Source organism: Mauremys reevesii, linkage group 13 (assembly GCF_016161935.1).
Source record: "Mauremys reevesii isolate NIE-2019 linkage group 13, ASM1616193v1, whole genome shotgun sequence".
NCBI lineage: Eukaryota > Metazoa > Chordata > Testudines > Geoemydidae > Mauremys > Mauremys reevesii.
The window spans coordinates 20,423,255-20,440,111 of NC_052635.1; the positions used below are offsets into that span (position 1 = coordinate 20,423,255).

A 16,857-nucleotide genomic window follows, 5' to 3' on the forward strand; every position below is an offset into this window, starting at 1 on the left:
GTTTCTGAAGCTGATCACATGTGTACATGGAGTTCTTGGCAGTAACAATTTCCTTCCCTTGTTTTTATATTGGAGGCAATTTCATCTAGAGCAGGGGTAGGCAACCTATGGCACGCTTTCCGAAGGCGGCACATGAGCTGATTTTCAGTGGCACCCACACTGCCCGGGTCCTGGCCACTGGTCCGGGGGGCTCTGCATTTTAATTTAATTTTAAATGAAGCTTCTTAAACATTTTAAAAACTTATTTACTGTACATACAACAATAGTTTAGTTATATATTATAGACTTCTAGAAAGAGACCTTCTAAAAACGTTAAAATGTATTACTGGCATGCAAAACCTTAAATTAGAGTGAATAAATGAAGACTCGGCGCAGCACTTCTGAAAGGTCACTGACCCCTGATCTAGAGAAATATCTGCGCGCTATACTTGGACACTGGGAAGGGTGGGGCGTGGGGGTTGGACTGCTGTACTCTGTACTGTACGGTTCCAGCTCCTGCCCTTTATTATACTCCTAATAATAATAGCTATATAGGGCTTTCCAAAGGTGGGTAAGCATCCCTGTGATACAGCCTTTCATTACATGATTGCACACGGCTGCTCAATCCGCACTGCTCCCCAGGGCTGTTTGCTGAGTGTAATTGGATGCAATCGCAGCCCCAGCGACTCTTAACAATGCAGGCCTCTTGCTAAAAGGCAGCTTCATTGCTAAGGATCCTTTCTCCAAACATGTCTCCCACGAGGCCGCTCTGCTCCCTGGAACTTGCTGTTCCAAAGAGCTCACTGTGTGTTCCTCCTTTCCAAACAGCGATGGCATTTCTACCCTGGTGCTCTGACACAGAATAGCCCCTGGGAACAGTCAAAAGCCCAATGAGTGGGAGCCAGTTGTATGGGTCGTTACGGTACAAAGATTTTCTTTTCAGTTTTTAATGCCAGTGTGTACCTGCAGTGGTATGCATCTTGCCCCGATGGCCTGGCCTGGTGCTTTCTCCGATTGCTGGCTCCCACAAGTGGCAATGGGTGATTAACCTGGCACAAAACGGCACCTGGAATCGTGAGCTGGGTTGGATTTCTCTCCTTTGGCATTTCAGGAGTTCTCATTTCATCTGGTTGTTTGTTCTCCCTGCACTCTGAGGAGCAGCTGGGTTAGCCTTGCTGGAAGGTAATCTTGGATTGCCTGGCTGATAGTCTCTATTTGCCAGCAACAGTGACTGGTCCCCATAGCCGCCCAGCTTCGGGACTCTGCTGAGTCTCAGCCTTCTGGGTGTTCCTGGGCCAGGCTTTTGGCAGGCTGGGAGCCACAGGCGCCATCTTGTCGGTGTGGGAGGAAGGTGGGTCCTGACTGAACAGGTCACAAAGAAGGCTTTTGGGGAGTCTTCCCGTTGGCCAGATTCATGCCATGTTTCACCGGCAATGAGCATGAAATGGAGGAAATTTGTGGCTGGCCTCCTATTTAATATGCACCTTGGACACCACAAGTCTCAGGAATGCAAGTAGCCTCTGCCCAGAGAGATGGAGCATGGCATGCTAGGACCCGTAGTCTGCAGAGCAAACCTGTATCATTATGTATGTACTTAGCACCAGCAATGTGCTGCCCAGCACATAGACACCCCTTGCCCCAGGGCTCTTCCCATCAGAGCAGCCATGGGACATGGAGCAGAACTCTGGGCCACGTTCGTTCACCTAGTGCCTTGTTCTGTTGTTACTGTGGTGAAGTTCCCCTCATGAAGGGGGCGGTGTGGCCAGGGCCCTGGGCTGGGAGGCAGGAGGTGGGCTCTGTTAATCACCCTGGGTAAATCGTGTGCCTTGGTGACCCTGCCTTGTCCTTTGTGTTGTCCTTTACACCTTTGTAAAATGCCACCAGAGCAGGAGTCTCCGCTCACCCCCTTTGACTAGCTGAAAATGGCTTCAGAAGGTGGGAGGCAGGGACGACTTGGGACCTGCTCCCTGGGCCTCTGTTTCCCCATCTGTGAATGGGGTTCAGAGCCCAGCTCTGGGATACCCGGTGGAAGGGCTGTGTACATGCTATGGGTCTCTGGGGTAGCGGCTGAGGGATTTGCATCGCATAACTTAGCAAATTCAAGAACTGAAGTGAGGGGGAGAGTGCTGTGCGAGTGCTTCCCGATGGCAGATCGAGCTGGTGCCCTGGGAGATGATGCCTTGTTTTATCATCTGAGTTGACATGCTGGCTAAGACAGGCCTGCTAAGCCATTGTTCCTGTCCCCTTTTCACGCTGGCTCAATCAAAAGGCTTTCTAATGGGTGCTGTCCCATGACTGGCTTTCTGCGGCTGATCACAGCAAGTGACTCATTGGCCTGGAAAAACAAGGGACTTTATATCCCTGCTCCCACCCCCAAAATCCACTCAGTAAAAGCCTGAGGGTTTCAGGGAAGAAGTGTGACCTGCAGAGGAACAGCAGAGACCTGCTGTCTGCGGTGGAGTCCTGCAGCTCGGGCAACCAGGAGTGCCAGCTGGTGCGAGCGCTCTCTAGAGCGGGCGATGGGTAATAACTGGAGGAAGCCCAAAGGGGGGCGTTCCCCTCTCGCCTAGGGTTGTGTGCTGCCATCTGGATGGGAATTGTGGAACCTGTCAGGGGAGGGACACTGCATTACCATCTCTCTGCCTTCGGACCTGTCAGTCTGGGGAGGGACTTCGCCCCTCCCAGCTGGCCCAGGCTTTCCTGCCACATCCCGCACCGGATCCCTTGCCTGCTTGGTTGTTCCTGTGGCACCAGACAGTGATGTTCCCAGTGCAGGATTCTGAGCTTCTAGTGGGATGAGGCAGGAGAAGCTGGGCTGGGGACCCAGGACACTGTGGAATACGGATGGGAAGAGCTGCTGTATTAGCCTTCTCTCCCCCTCCCTTTGCTCCCACGTGGGAATCCTGCTCGGACCAAACCTGTGCTGGAAATGGCTGGTGTCTGTGTTCTGTGCACAATAAGGCCTTTTCTTTCACCTGGCCGCGTGGGAATCCCTAGCACCGTACATACTGAAAGCACTTCTTACATATGTGGCAGGGAGGGAGCTGACTAAGGACTAGCCTAGTCCTGGGGAGAAAGGAGCTCAGGCAGAGCAGTGGCAGGGCTTGCCCCAGGCCATGCAGCCAGCCAGGTTCCTAAGGAATCTAAGCGTGTGATTGTTCACCCCTGCAGTGCCCTATGCTTGTGTCAAGTCAGCCATTTGCAGATGCAGTCATTCGCCTGGTGTGCAGCGCTGGACTCTGCGTCAGGAGGTCCGTGGATATCTGAGCCAGTGAACCAAGACCGCCTCTTGGGAGCTCCTGGCTCCCTGTCCTGAGCTCACTCTGCTAGGCAGTACTGCCCCTGAGTCTTTCCTTAGCAAAGGAGGCCCCATTGTTTGAGGGCTCAGAAGGAGGTGCCTGGTGCTGCCTTGCCAGGGGCAGAGTGGAGCTGCGGGGGCACTTCTGAGACAGAGGGGAGTCAGACACGCTGTACTGACCTCTAGAGGATTAGCTGAGGTCTCTGCTTAGCAGAGATCCCTTCCTGGAACGCGCACACAATCTGCTTTTTAACCTTCCACTTTGGTGTTAATGTTGCTTGGTGTTGGCTCCTTTGCCATAAGGCGCCAGGCCTCCTCCTGCAAAGCTATCGCCTCTTGGAGGGTGTCAGGGCCGCGAGTTCACCTGAGACTGACTGAGTCCAAAGAGACAGCCCAGCACCGTGGCCTGATTTCTTTTCCAGCTTGGGGGAAATGGGGGGGCTGGTAAATGTCCCACTATCCCCCCCAGGTGCGGATGTGCCTCTCTGCATGGCAGTGAAACCCCAGAAACTGAATGGGGCTGCAGACCCTGACAGGTCCTGCTGCTGCTGTGATCCCCCTCTGACCATCGCAGGGAAAGCAGCGCATCCCCTTTGTGCTGAGGTGTGTTCCAAGAACACTCATAGGCAGCAGGGCTGGGCTGAGGACCCTTCACTGGGCTGGGTCAGAGGTTGGAGCGCAGTGCAGTCTCTCTGTGAATCGCTCCAGGGCCGCCTGCTGCGTTGCCGAAAGATCTCTTCCTTGTCAACCTGCATTGCTCTTGTTTTAGCTGCTGCTTCTGTCTGTGCTTCTCCTGTCCACACCGCCTCCTTCCTTTTTATTTCACTGTAAATATTTGCGGCCCCTTGTTGCACCTCCCCCTCTGTCGCCCTTGCTGGAGTCTCTCAGGTTTGATTTGTTTCTGTGGGATGTCAGGGTTACTCAGCATGCTGTCATTGCAGGGGGAGTTGGGTGTGCTGGAATTACTGCCAGCTCTCTGTGAGCAGGGGCCTGCTGGTTGTGTGGCAGTGTGGTGTGAGTGTGGAGGAGCATAGGTACCCAGAGAGTCAGTGCCATGTTCTTTCACAGGCTGTCGACATGGGCAGCGGTGCACCGTTGGTACAGTGGGGTGAGTTGGGTATGCTAAAGAAAAAGCAGGAGCCCTTTATTATTCACACTGCTCTTGTGTAGCCCTAAGGAGACCTTGGCTAATTCAGCATGTGCCTGAGGCAGGGAAAGTTTTATTAGCTCCATTTTAAAGAAAGGGAAACTAAGGCACTGAGCAGTTATGTGAATTGCCCAGGGTCACACAGCGAGGCAGCGGGAGAGCCCAGAATAGAACCCAGGTGTCCTGGCTCACAGCAGCTGACTGTGCCCTCTGCTAATAGCTGGCAGGGGCCTGAGCACTGAACTTAAAGCCTGTGGTTAGCTTTAGCTGCAGGCTGCTTTAGCGAGCCCTGTGTTCTCGGTGTGTCTGTTCGGGGCAGACTCCAGGGCCCATGGAGTGGGAGCACGTGCACCGTGAGGATGTCTGAGATCTCCCAGGCTGATGGCACAGGGCTGTGCTGCCCATGTTGCTAGCCCAGGCTGCCTGCCCGCCCCTTCCAGAGCCTGGGCACAGCGACACGTATGCTCAGCGCTGGAACTGGCAGGAGATGCCCCACAGCTTGCAGAACCCTAAGCAGTTCTTGCCGCTGCTTTGGGGCTGACAGCCCCATGTAGGAGGTGTTCTCTCCTGGGCCCTTCTCTTGGAAATGGCATAGAAAGGCTTCTGTCCCCTGCGGGAGCACAGCTGAAGGAGTGGCCCATCCAGTGCTGCCGGGGCCCAGGTGGGGATGTGCTTAGGGAATGAATCGCACAAAGTTGAGCCTCCTGGCCCCTTGGCTTGGGCTGGGTCAGCCTAGTGCCTGCTGCACTCCTGCGCTGTGTGCAGGTCAGCTGGGGATGGTAGGGAGAGGAGCGGGAGTTTGCACATGGCCAGCCACTGTCTAGTGCATCGTGGACCGTGGCAGAGAACTGCCATTGTCCTTTCGCCCTTGGCACCTAATGTGCTGTGCAAAACGATGGTGAGAGTCTGAGTCCAGGCGTGTGTCCCAAGCTGGTGGATGGTGGGAGCATTGCAGGGCAGGGCACCCAGGCTGGGCCCCAGAGGGGGAGGCTGGAGCTATCCCTGGGGGGTGTGCTCGCTCCCAACATGTGAGGTCGTCTCTATTACTCCTTGTGACGACAGCAGCCTCTTGGGGGCTCAGGCTGCAATCCCTCGCCCACTCCTCTGGAAAGCACCTGCTGGCATGGGGCAGGGGTCGGGCTGGCTTGCTATTGCAGGGCTGGGCAATTTAACGTTCCTTTGGGGAGAGATCTGTGTAAATGGGACAGCACTGATTTCGCCAGCAGGTATAACGACAAAACCGTAGGGGAGGCTGAACTCAGGGCCTTGGTAATGCTGCTGTGTGGATCTTTCCCTGCTGCATAGGAACCCCTGCCCTTGTGTGAGTCATAATCACCCAGGTCTAATTAGCCATGTCAGCGTAGGGAGGCAAGTCGGTGATGGGAGTCACAGCACGGGGTGGTCGAGCGGCCGACTGGACTCGCGTAGCTGTGATTCTCTCCCATCCCTTGGCCTGTGTGGAGCTGCCAGTGCTGGGAGAGAACGGAGCCAGCGTGCTGGGGCTGAGTGTCACGGGTCCATGTGGCTGCTGCAAGGGATGAGCATGAAACGAAGCAAATGGGTCCTCATCTTTCGCGTGGATGGGCTAGTGGTAAAAGCACAGCAGTGGGTGGGAGGAGACCTGGGTTTTATTCTAGCTCTGCCCCTGGCCTTAGACAAGTTATGGAATGACTCTGTGCCTCGGTTTCCCTATCTCTAAAATGGGATAATATTGCCCTACCTCAAAGAGGGGGTCGTGAGGCTCGGGGGTGACCTGGGAGGAGGGTTTGTGCCTTTGGGGGGGGTCTAGAAGGGCTGGGAGGTTTGTTGTTTTATTTGTTTTGAGTTTGGTTTCTTCACCTCAGAAAGTTGGGGGTAATGGAGCTGTGGGACTTTTTGGAGAAATCCTGTGAGTTGGGAGCTATCTTAGCCCTATTCGAAAGGGGCCACCGGGGAAACGAATCTTTAACAAGGAGAGAGTCTCTCTCTCTCTCTCCTGTTTCCCAAGAGTTTGAGTAAAACACAAACAAAAATGGAAAGAGCATTCCCAGCCGTGTGATCAAACCCACTCCCCTGTCACTGGTGGGCCAAAGGTCTCCCTCGGTATGGCCCTGCCAGTTCTCCAGGCTCTGCTGGCGCAGACGAGATGCAGTCTCAGGATTTCAGATGTAAAAAGCAAGCAGGAAACACAAAACCTTCTTAAAACCTTGAATCCTCCAGCCCTGTATCCAGTCTAGGGAAAGCAAATGGGGGAGGGGCCTCTCTGCGTTCCTCACCATTGATTGCTTGCCAAGGGATTTGGAAGAAAGAGTGTGGGTGGGCGGTGCTAGCAGAGGGCAAGTCCTATTCTCACTGGTGGTGGCCAGTGAAGACTGCGGGTGCGGCTTGTAATAGGCTCAGTGGTCTCTGCAAACCCCTCCAGGCTCCTAGACAGCCTCGTAGATCTACTTGGGCTGCACCTGTCACCCTTTCAGCGGCTCCCCTAACTTGTCTCTAAGCCATCCCAAGGGCCTGTACAGTTTGGCCCAAGTCCCCCGGGTGTCAGCAGCCACCACCCTAGTGGCTGCAGGGGAGGGGAATTGTCCCCTCCTGGGTCTGGCTGGCGCAGAGCTCTCTCTGTGGCAGTATTATGCTTTCTCCGATCCCAACAGCAAAGCCTTTGCATCTTCCAGTGCCACACAGTTGGGTGCCCCAAGCCAGTTAGCTTAGCTGGGTAAAGCCTGGTGCTGATAATACCAAGGGTATGGCTTCCATCCTAGTGTGGGCCCAAGAGGCAGTGTGGGCTAGTGGATTGCCTTTGCAGTTAGGGGCAAGGTGGTTGAGTTCTAATCCTGGCTTTTCCTCTGGTAAATCACATAATTATCCAATGCACCCCAGACAATGGGGTAGGTAAGCTGGGGCAGGGGGTCTTGCTGTTAGCGATGACTTGTTTGCTTATGAATCTATAGACACATTCAGACTGGGAATAGGATGTACATTTTGAACAGTGAGGATAATTCACCATTGGAACAATTTACTGAGAGTTCTGATGGGTTCTCTATCCATGGCCATTTTTCTGTCAAGATGGGCTGTTTCTCTAGCAGATCTTCCCTAGGAATGATTGTGGGGCTGGTCTCTGGCCTGTGTTGTACCGGAGGTCAGGCTAGGTATTAGAGTGAGCCCTTCTGGCCTGGGAAGCTGCGGATCTATGAATAAATTCATTCATGGGCCCTGAGAGGCAGGTGGGGCCGTAGCTCCTTCTTCCTGGAGCTGCAGGCTGCCCCTGAGGACTGTGAGGACACTGTCCCGCCTATGGGATCACAGTGGCGCCAGTGTTTGTGGTCTGGTGCTCGCTGGAGCTGTGCTAAACTGAATTGGCATCACCCCCCAAGGTGAGACTGGAGCTCGCTGGGTGGGTGATCTGTGGTGGGGGCTTTTCCTGTCAAGAGTGGGCCTCTCTGATGCACGTGTCCCTCTCTCTCAGGATGAGATCGAGGAGCTGCGCGCAGAGATGCTGGAGATGAGAGACGTCTACATGGAGGAGGATGTGTACCAGCTGCAAGAGCTCCGGCAGCAACTGGACCAGGCCAGCAAGACGTGTCGCATCCTGCAGTACCGGCTGCGCAAAGCGGAGCGCCGCAGCCTGCGCGTGGCACAGACTGGACAGGTGGACGGCGAGCTCATCCACAGCCTGGAGCAAGACGTCAAGGTAAGACAGGCCCAAGCCACATCTGCTCTGGCTTCTGCTTTCAGGGGACAGAAAACTGTTAGTCGTGGGAGCTCAGATGCTGCAGGGATGGGGACCTTGCCAGAGAGATCTCTGGGGTCATGCTGCCAGGTCGGCTGATGGCGTGTGCAGGGCCCCTGAGTTGGACAGGACTAACGTGGTCCTTTCTGAATGGTGATTATTTTTTATTAACCATGTTTATTGTGGCAGTGCCTAAGGACTGGCCAAGACTGGGGCCCCGTCGTGCCAGGGACTTTGTACTGCAGATGCACCCAAGGGCTCCAGCCAGGCCCAGGCCCTGCTGCGCTAGGTGGTGTCCAGACACATAGGGAGAGACAGCCCCTGCCCCAGACATTTCCAATCCTAGTTAATAGGGGCAAGACCCAACAAGTGGGTGAGACAAACCAGTGTGGGGACGGTGGGTGAGAGTACTAGGAGCCCAGGCCAGCCATGGGTGGCCCAGGACTGGAGGAGTGGCTCAGGAGCTGTAATCTCCCCCCCCGCCCCAAGTCATTACCAGGCCGTGGGGCCAGGGCTCTGTTTCCTGCAGCCAGGAACATTCCTGGGAGTCTGGGAAGGGTTCTGGCTCCTGCCCGGCCCCTCTTGACTCGGGTGTGCGGACCCTGCGCCCTGGCGTGCTTGGAGTGAGCTGGATCAGCACTAGCTCGGGTGCCTGCATGTGCTGCGTCGCACCATATGACTGCAGTGTGGGCGTAACCATAATAGCCATAACGGTGCCAGTGCAGCTGAATGCCCTGGGCTGCGTTAGCCATCAGGCACCATAGGCCCAGGCGTGGAGTCTGGCTCTGGGGCGGGTGGTACCATGTGCAGCCAGAGGTGTACACTGGGCAGGCTGCCCCAGGCAAGGGCCCGAGGGCCCGCTGCTGTGGCTCTGAAGGCAGCTGGGTGTGGAAGTGCCCCCCCCCACGCTGTCGGGGTGACAAGGAGGCCCTGTGGCAGTTACTGGCCTGTGGAGGCTGGGGGCTGCTGTCCTACATTCCCTGGGGTGGAGCAGAGGAGTGGGCCCTTTGGAGGGGTGGGCTTCTCTCTGGCCCAAGCAATGTGAGGGGAGGGGCAGTGGATGGGCAGGGTGGGGGTCAGATGGGCCCCCTCCGCGCTGGCTGGCTGTGAGGGGTTGAACTGGCCAGTCCCAGGGGCCACTGGACTCATCTCACGTTGCAGGTAGCCTGTAAGGTCCTCTTCCACCCCCCCTGCCAGAGGGGGACTGACACTGTGACCCCATAGCCCTGCATCCCCCTTCCCTCCTCTGCACGGTGGAGCCTTGGGTTGAGATTTCTGGGCTCCCCTCTCCCATGGCAGCATTTTTCTTCTTGGGGTAGGGGGGTACGGGGAGCAGAGCTGCAGCAGGAGCCATGTTTTCCTCTGTCGTTTCCCTCGAATGCCCCTTTGTTTGTGCCGCCCCAGCCTGATATGTGGCCACCCACGCGGCAGGTCTGGGGCTCCTGGCCTCTCAGGCAGGGATTTGCTTTCCCACCAATGCTGCTTCGAATCCCGGAGCTGAACAGCTGAAGGGACCAGCAAGGGCGAGCTGTACCTGGGAGCTGGCTGAGGGTCTGGGCTAGCTAATGCCTGTCCCAGGCAGCTGGGAAAGGGGGCTGCATGGCTCCGCTGCTGCCCCGGGGGTGGCGTGGGCTCGGCACTGCAGCACCCACGTTGCCGGATGGACGGCTGTGTCATCTTGTGCCCTCTGCAGCATGGTCCCAGCCTCAGGACCCCTCCTAGAGCTTCCCTGGCTGAAGGGATAGGGGTTGGATGGGGCCATAGTGACCCTGGGAATAGCACAAGCAGCAAGGGGGCAAGGGACAGATGTGGGGAAGAGGTCAGGGAAAGGAGCTGGGGGGGAGGGAGAAAGGAAAACAGGAAGGAGGGGGCGGAGAGAGGATGGGATGGAGAGAGTGTGGAGGGAGACGGAGGAGAGAGGGCTGGTTTGGTACAGCTGGGCAGGCCATGAAGCTGCAGCTTTTTCTGACCCTCGCTGAGTGTGTGGGAATTGTTCCAGCTGCAGAGTTGTAGCCTGCAGGTCTCCCAGGGAAGTGTCGCTCCAAGATGCAGCTCGCCCCATTGTGGTGGTGCTGGCCATGCTCAGTGACCTGGAGCCTGGCTAGGTCAGAGGCTTGAGCCTTCCTGACAACAGGAAATGGCTCCCCTTTTCCCCAGCTCCAAGTGAAGCCCTTGTAGAGCCTGTGTGTGTGTGTGTGTGTCTGTCTGTCTCCTGGCTCCTACCACATGTGTCTGCCACACTGGCAGAGCTGAGCCCTTGTTGGTTGTAGCTGGTGTCGCTGAAGACTGGTTTACAGAGTAGAGCAGAAGTGATCTGAATTTTGTAGGGCTTTAATTCCTAGCACCCCTCAGCTGGTTGCTCTCCACTCCTCAGTAACGATCATTGCATCCAAGACCAACAGACAGGAACATTTACCAGGTGTTCCTGCTGAAGTGATCAGCAGTAAAACAGAGAAGTGTTGGCACTTCAACTGCCATTCTTAGGGTTCACTGTTAACATCCATTTTGCTGAATGGAGCAATTCACAGCTCTTGATGAGTTTCAAGACCACTGGGAAGGTGACCATGGATCAGCCAAATGCTGTTCGCTATTGGCAGGTGACCTTTGCATGTAGAAACTTTAAAAACCTAAGGCCTGGTCTATAGGTAAATATTACATTGGCCTGGCTATATCGCTTAGGGATGAGGAAAAATTCTGCACCCTGTGCTACGTAGCTAGGTCATCCTAACCCCCGGTGTAGATGCAGCTACGTCAGTGGTTCTCAAACATTTGTACTGGTGACCCCTTTCACATAGCAAGCCTCTGAGTGCGGCCCCCCCCTTATAAATTAAAAACACATTTTAATATATTTAACACCATTATAAATGCTGGAGGCAAAGCGGGGTTTGGGGTGGAGGTTGACAGCTTGCGACCGCCCACGTAATAACCTCGCGACCCCCTGAGGGGTCCAGACCCCCAGTTTGAGAACCCCTGAGCTAGGTCAACAGATGGATTCTTGCCGACGAAGCTACCTCCTCTGTGGGGATTGGGGTGGCTTAACTACTGCGATGGAAAAACCCTTTTGATATAGGAAGCAGCAGTTCTGTAGCAATGCAGCTGGAGGCACTGGAGTGTAGCTATACCCTTAGGTCAGGGGTGGGCAAACTACGGCCATTTTAAGCCGGCCCCTGCTCTGGCACTCCGGCCAGGGCGCTGGGTCAGGGCCGCACCACGTGGCTCCTGGAAGCCGCAACATGGCCCCGCTCCGGCTCCAACGCTCTCCAATGGTGCCTCTGGACAGTGCAGCGTGCAGAGCTGCGTGGCCACGCCTCTGCATAGGAGCCAGAGAAGGGACATGCCGCTGCTTCTGGGAGCCGCTTGAGGTAAGCGCTGCTCGGTGCCTGCACCCCTGAGCAAACCCAATGCCCAAACCCCCTACCCCAGCCCTGATCCCCCTCCCACCCTCCAAACCCCTCGATCCCAACCCAGAACACCCTCCTGCACCCCAAACCTCTCATTCCCACTCCCACCCCAGAGTCCGCACTCCCAGCCAGAACCCGCACCCCTGCCCCAGCCCTGATCCTCCTCCCACCCTCTGACCCCCTCGGTCCTAGCCAGAGAACCCTCCTACACAGCCCCACCCCAGAGTGCGCACCCCCTCCCTCACCCAACCCCAATTTTGTGAATATTCATGGCCCACAATATAATTCTTATTCCCCGATGTAGCCCTCGGGCCATAAAGTTTGCCCACCCCTGCCTTAGGTTCTGCAGCAGGAGCATGGGGGTCTCTAAAGCCACTGGGTTGCAGATAACAAGGGGAGCAGACAGCTGCTGGCGTGCAGGAAGCGCCGGATTGTTAACAGTCTTTACTGACTCTCACCTGACAGTCCGCACCCCTGCTCCCAACTTCAGATTCCCTGCAAACCAAATCGCCCAGAGAACCCAGGCCTCCAAATAAGCAACCCTGCGAAGAGCTGGAACCAGGCCCCTCCCTCCAGCTTGGCCCTGAACCTTTCCTTTCTGCAGTGTCTGCTGATCCCCATAGCGCCGTATCACTCCCCTCTCTGGAGTCAGAGATATTGTGTTCTCCCTGTTGCCTTTGTGCAGCTTGGCAGGGTTAGTGGGCAAGGCCCTGGCCTGCCTTTGCCAGCGTGTGGTTTTCACAGGGCACCGTTGTCCCTCCCTTTCTCTTCTCTGGGTCCATTCCAATGCTGTCTGCTCCCCAGGCAGAGTGCCTGGCCTGGCCGTGCTCCCTCCCAGGGCCAATCAGCAGACATAGGACTAAGGCAGAGGGCTGGGGGGGAGCCAGATGTCTCTCCCAAATGGCTCCTAGAGCTCACACTGCAGAGTCACTGAGGGGCAGAAATAGAAGGTAGCTGCAGCAGCTGGGCAGGGCCTGGCTTCCCCTCCCTGCCCTGCTGCGCATACAGAGGAGGAAGTCTCCATGCCCCAGCTCTATAATCTCTCTTGCACAGCCAGAGCCCAGGCGGCACCTTCCCCTCCCCCCCACTGGCTCTCCTGAGAGCAGGCACCGCAGCCTTGCTGCTTAGATTAGCACTTGGCTGTCCTGTGGCCATGAAGTGCCTTTCCATCCTCGCGTTAGGAAGCTGAGCAAAGTCTGAATTTGAGCCAAACAAGGGCCCTTACACAAAGGAGGGGTTGGGTTGCCAAGTGCCCCAGGCACCAGAAAGCGGCTGATCCTGGAAAAGAAACACGCCATAAGTGAGTGATGGCAGCTCCTCCCCTGCATCCGGCGCTAACTGGCCTGTAATTATGAGGCGAAGTCTGAGTGTGTATTTAAAAGCGAGTCTCTTGCTGCCCACACCTGCTGGGGACAAACCCTGCTAGAGCTGATAGAGCAGAACTCTGCAACCAGTGTACCCAAACATACGGGTTTATTTCCCTGCTGCCCTCGTGCTGTTCCTCCCCTGGGCCCCCTGCACTGCTCCACTGACACACAGCAACCCTGGCTTCATGCTTCCAGCTCCCTTGTGCAGTGCTGCCAGATAGTGTAGCTGCAGCCAGTGGCAGTCGCCTTCCCACGGCCCCTGTGTAGTGGACTGGGTGCTGGGTTGAGTGCCCTGGAGAGAGCCTGAGCCCTTGTGGATCTGCATGACACGCCCTGGCCTCAGTCTTGAGACCAGGGTTAGGAAATGTGACCAATGCCACGGGATTAGGGAATTTGATCTCTTGTCCCACAATTCCCTGGACTCCCAGGAGCCATGGCTTCTGGAAGCTACCCCAGGGGACTGGAGGACAGGCACCCACAGGCAATGTGACTAGTGGTGCTGTCTAGTGTTACTGTGGGCGTCAGTGAGACTGCAGCCCCCAGAGCAGCAGGGGTGAGGCCCGGTTGTGCAGCTGGCCAAGGCCTGGGTGTTCAGGCCTATCAAATCAGCTTGCTGTATCTCAGGGCCGTGAGCGGGGGCCCTGTCTCCCCTGGGTTCTGCACTCCCCACCCGGCACAGCCTGCTTGCTCTGCCTTGGAGATGTGTCCAGACGCTGACACTTGTGTTCTGAGGGTGGAAGGCTTGGCTTAGCTTTGGAGGTCGGGGTCCAAGAGTGGGGATCAGTGTGTCAGGCATTGGCTGCATCTTCCTGTTCCCTTGCCGTGAGCCTTGCAGCAGGGAGGTGAATGGCGAGGCAGGGTGCCTGGCTTCAGGGGCTGGCTCTGTCCTGGGAGCAGGAGCTGGGAGCGATTGCTCCAATATGTGTGTCAGTCTGTATTGTCCCTACACCTCCCGCCCCCGACTCCCAGAAGCTGCCTCTTGGCCGTATTCCCTCGCACAGGAATTAAGCACTTTGCTCATCAAAGCCGCCTTCCCCATGGAGACTCACAGCCATGCCAGCATTCCTAGGGTGCTGTTTGCCATGCAGCAGTGCCCTCACAGCTCGCTTGCTGGTTCCCAGAGACCAGTGTACGCTGGGGCGTTGCACAAATAACTGCGGAAGGTTAAACAAGGGGCATCTCCTTCACCTGGCCCCTCAGCTGTGCACTGGGCAGTTGTGTGTCACACACCCACTCTCCCGCCCAGCCTGTCAGGGCTGCCTTGGGACCTCCCCTCCCCCCAGCCTTTGCAGCTGTTATGTTGCAGGTTCCCATGCCGGCCTGGCCTGGTATGGAGATGCCGCCCTGTTGGTTCCCTCTCTGCACTGCAGCTGGAAGCCACCCCAATTTCAGACACAGCCGCTGGCTGAGGGTGGTGCCCCAGGATCCAGGGAAAAGGCTTTTCCAGCCTTTGGGGCTGTGCAGGCCTGAGATGGAGTCACCTAGGCGAGGGCTCCTGGCTGGGGAAGCAGCTGGCCCAAGGAAGAGCCAGAAGCAAATCAAAATGGTGGTATAGGAATGCGCGGTGGTTCTCTGGCGTCCCCTGCTGCCTGTGTCCATGGGTGCCCTGGAGAAAAGGGCTTGGCTGCCCAGCACAGGAAGGACCCCCAGGTATAAATCCCCTTCTCTGGGGCTCTCAGACACCCTGCGCCCTCCAGCAGAGAGACAAGCGTGTGGAGCTCATGTGAGTTATTAGTGTGCGTGTTGCCATCTGAGCCTTGTCTGTCTCTCTCTCCGATCTGCTGGAATCTGGGAGGCGCTCGCCACGTGGTGGGCATGGCTTCCCCCTGATTGGCTTAGTGTGATGCCAGCGTGTGGCTGTGCCAATGTGTGGCTGCGCCAGCTGCCCCCACCTAGGATAAGTGTGCTGATCTCTGGCAGATTGCACGGGGACAGTGGTGTTATCCTGGACCAGAGCTAACTTCCTCCTAACTGCTGAGGAGCGCACAGCCTGGTGCTGCCCGGTCGCAGCATCCCTTCCCAGGGCCCGGGTGGTACGCCAGGAGACAGAACCCATCACTGGGATTGGCAGGCGTGGGTTTGTGAGCGGTGAGTGATTAGGGTCACAGATGCAGACATTCAGCCCTGGGGGACTACCAGGAACCCAGCAAAGGAGCCCATCTGGTGTGACGGATACATTTGTGTTTAAAACCCATGGTCAGTTGATCTAAATCCATTCAACTGGCCTTCCTCCTTGCCTGGGGCTCGGGTCTGCCTTTGCCTCGGGCCCTTCTGGCAGCCCGAGCACTCTGTCTGGCTAGGCAGACCTGTTTGCAGAGCTCTCTGTAGTTGTCTGATATTAGGGGGTAGCCTTGTTAGTCTGTAGCCACAAAAACAAGGAGTCCAGTGGCACCTTAAAGACTGGCTGATTTATTTGGGCATAAGCTTTTCTTCAGATGTAGTTGTCAGAGTGTCTTGCTGAGTCACCCACTGTCACTTTAGTGACTCTTCTCCCTCCAGGAGCTGTGGCCAGTACAGTGGAGCTGTGCCAGTTGCCCACTGGCTGTGTCAGCAGTTACAGGCTCCCCCATGGCCATTTTCACTCTGGTCGTGACGCGCTCTGTCCCCGTGTCTGAGCTCTCTACTTGTTTGGACCAGTGTTTCCACTGAATGATCCGTGCTGGCTCCTGCTCCGTGCCGCCCAGGGGATCCAGCCTGGGGACTGGGGCTGCCTGCGGGCACTGGGGACATCGGCTGCTACGCTTTGGGCCCCTGTAATTTGCACACTCTGCTGTGCACGACTGACAATGCACTTGCCAGCGTCAGTTGTTCCTTCCTCCGTTCTCAGTGGAGCTGAGGTTTGAATCAATGTAGTGGTTCGAATAGCAATCCCGTACTAGTTCCCGTTTCCTGGGGCTGCCACCAGCACTGCCAGGCCCCTGACATAGTACAGCAGGGTGGCTAACACGCTGCTGGCGACAGCACCCTTGGGAAGTCCTCTTGGGAAGCTGGGCCAGCGGCTGTCCCCATGCAGGAGAGAACGGGGGGGCCTCAGTGAGAGCAGCAAACCCCTAGCTCAGAGAGGGCTCAGAGGGCAGACTTCCCACACGCTTAGGGGTGGGCATATCGGCCCAGCCCTGAGAACTGCTGCTCCCTGGCTAATTGCTACTGCTCATCACAAATTGTAGGCCCTAGATAAACTGTGGCTGTGTTTGCATGTTGTTTTTTAAATCCCCAGTCTACATGGATCGAAAAGCTATTCCCAGCCATGAGGAAATGTTAGAGCCCTCTAGCCTGGTCTGCCCTTTGTGACAGTGTCTGGGTCCTTGTGTGCATGTAGAGCATCCCCACATGATGGGCCCCAGTCCTGCCTGCCCCACTGAGCACTGCTTTCATAGGGGCATTAGAGATGCTACTCCCGCCCTTTCTGATGAGCCTTAGCCTGAGCGTGGCCCTGCTCTGTTTGCAGGTGGCCAAGGATGTCTCTGTGCGGCTCCACAACGAGCTGGAGGTGGTGGAGAAGAAGAGGATCAAGCTGGAGGAGGAGAATGAAGACCTGCGCCAGAGACTGATTGAGACAGAGCTGGCCAAGCAGGTGCTGCAGAATGAGATGGACAAACTGCGTGAGGTGAGAGGGTCGGGCTGCATGGGAGAGCGAGTGTGTATGCACCCTGCTGTGTGGGGGTGGGGGGTATTTTATGTGTTCCTGGGGTACCAGGGAGCCAGCCCAGCTGTTAGTGGTAGTGACTACAGGCTCTCTGCCTATAGAAGGCTTCCTGTCTTCTTGCACCTTGGGAATCCACGGGCCTCTCTGCTCTCCTCATTTAAATGGAATCTGCTTTGCCATCAAAATATTTTTAACCTTCCCCCCGGTTTGCAAGCCCTGGGCAGTGCCTATCTCCTCTCTGTGAGCCTCAATGGCCTAGGGCCTCCGCTAAGTCGCTTGTGAGATCTCTGTTTCATCCCCACCAGACACTAGC

The 16,857-nt window shown here is 56.4% G+C and overlaps 1 protein-coding gene across 3 annotated transcripts in view; it reads left to right on the forward strand.

The window, feature by feature from the left end:
• Positions 1-16,857, forward strand: part of SOGA1 (suppressor of glucose, autophagy associated 1) — a 102,357-nt gene that overhangs the window by 13,763 nt on the left and 71,737 nt on the right. For all 3 annotated transcript variants that reach the window (XM_039498895.1, XM_039498894.1, XM_039498896.1), the window contains exons 2-3: positions 7,867-8,091; positions 16,347-16,505. In XM_039498895.1, the coding sequence (XP_039354829.1) occupies positions 7,867-8,091; positions 16,347-16,505 (384 nt within the window). The remainder of the gene's footprint in view (positions 1-7,866; positions 8,092-16,346; positions 16,506-16,857) is intronic.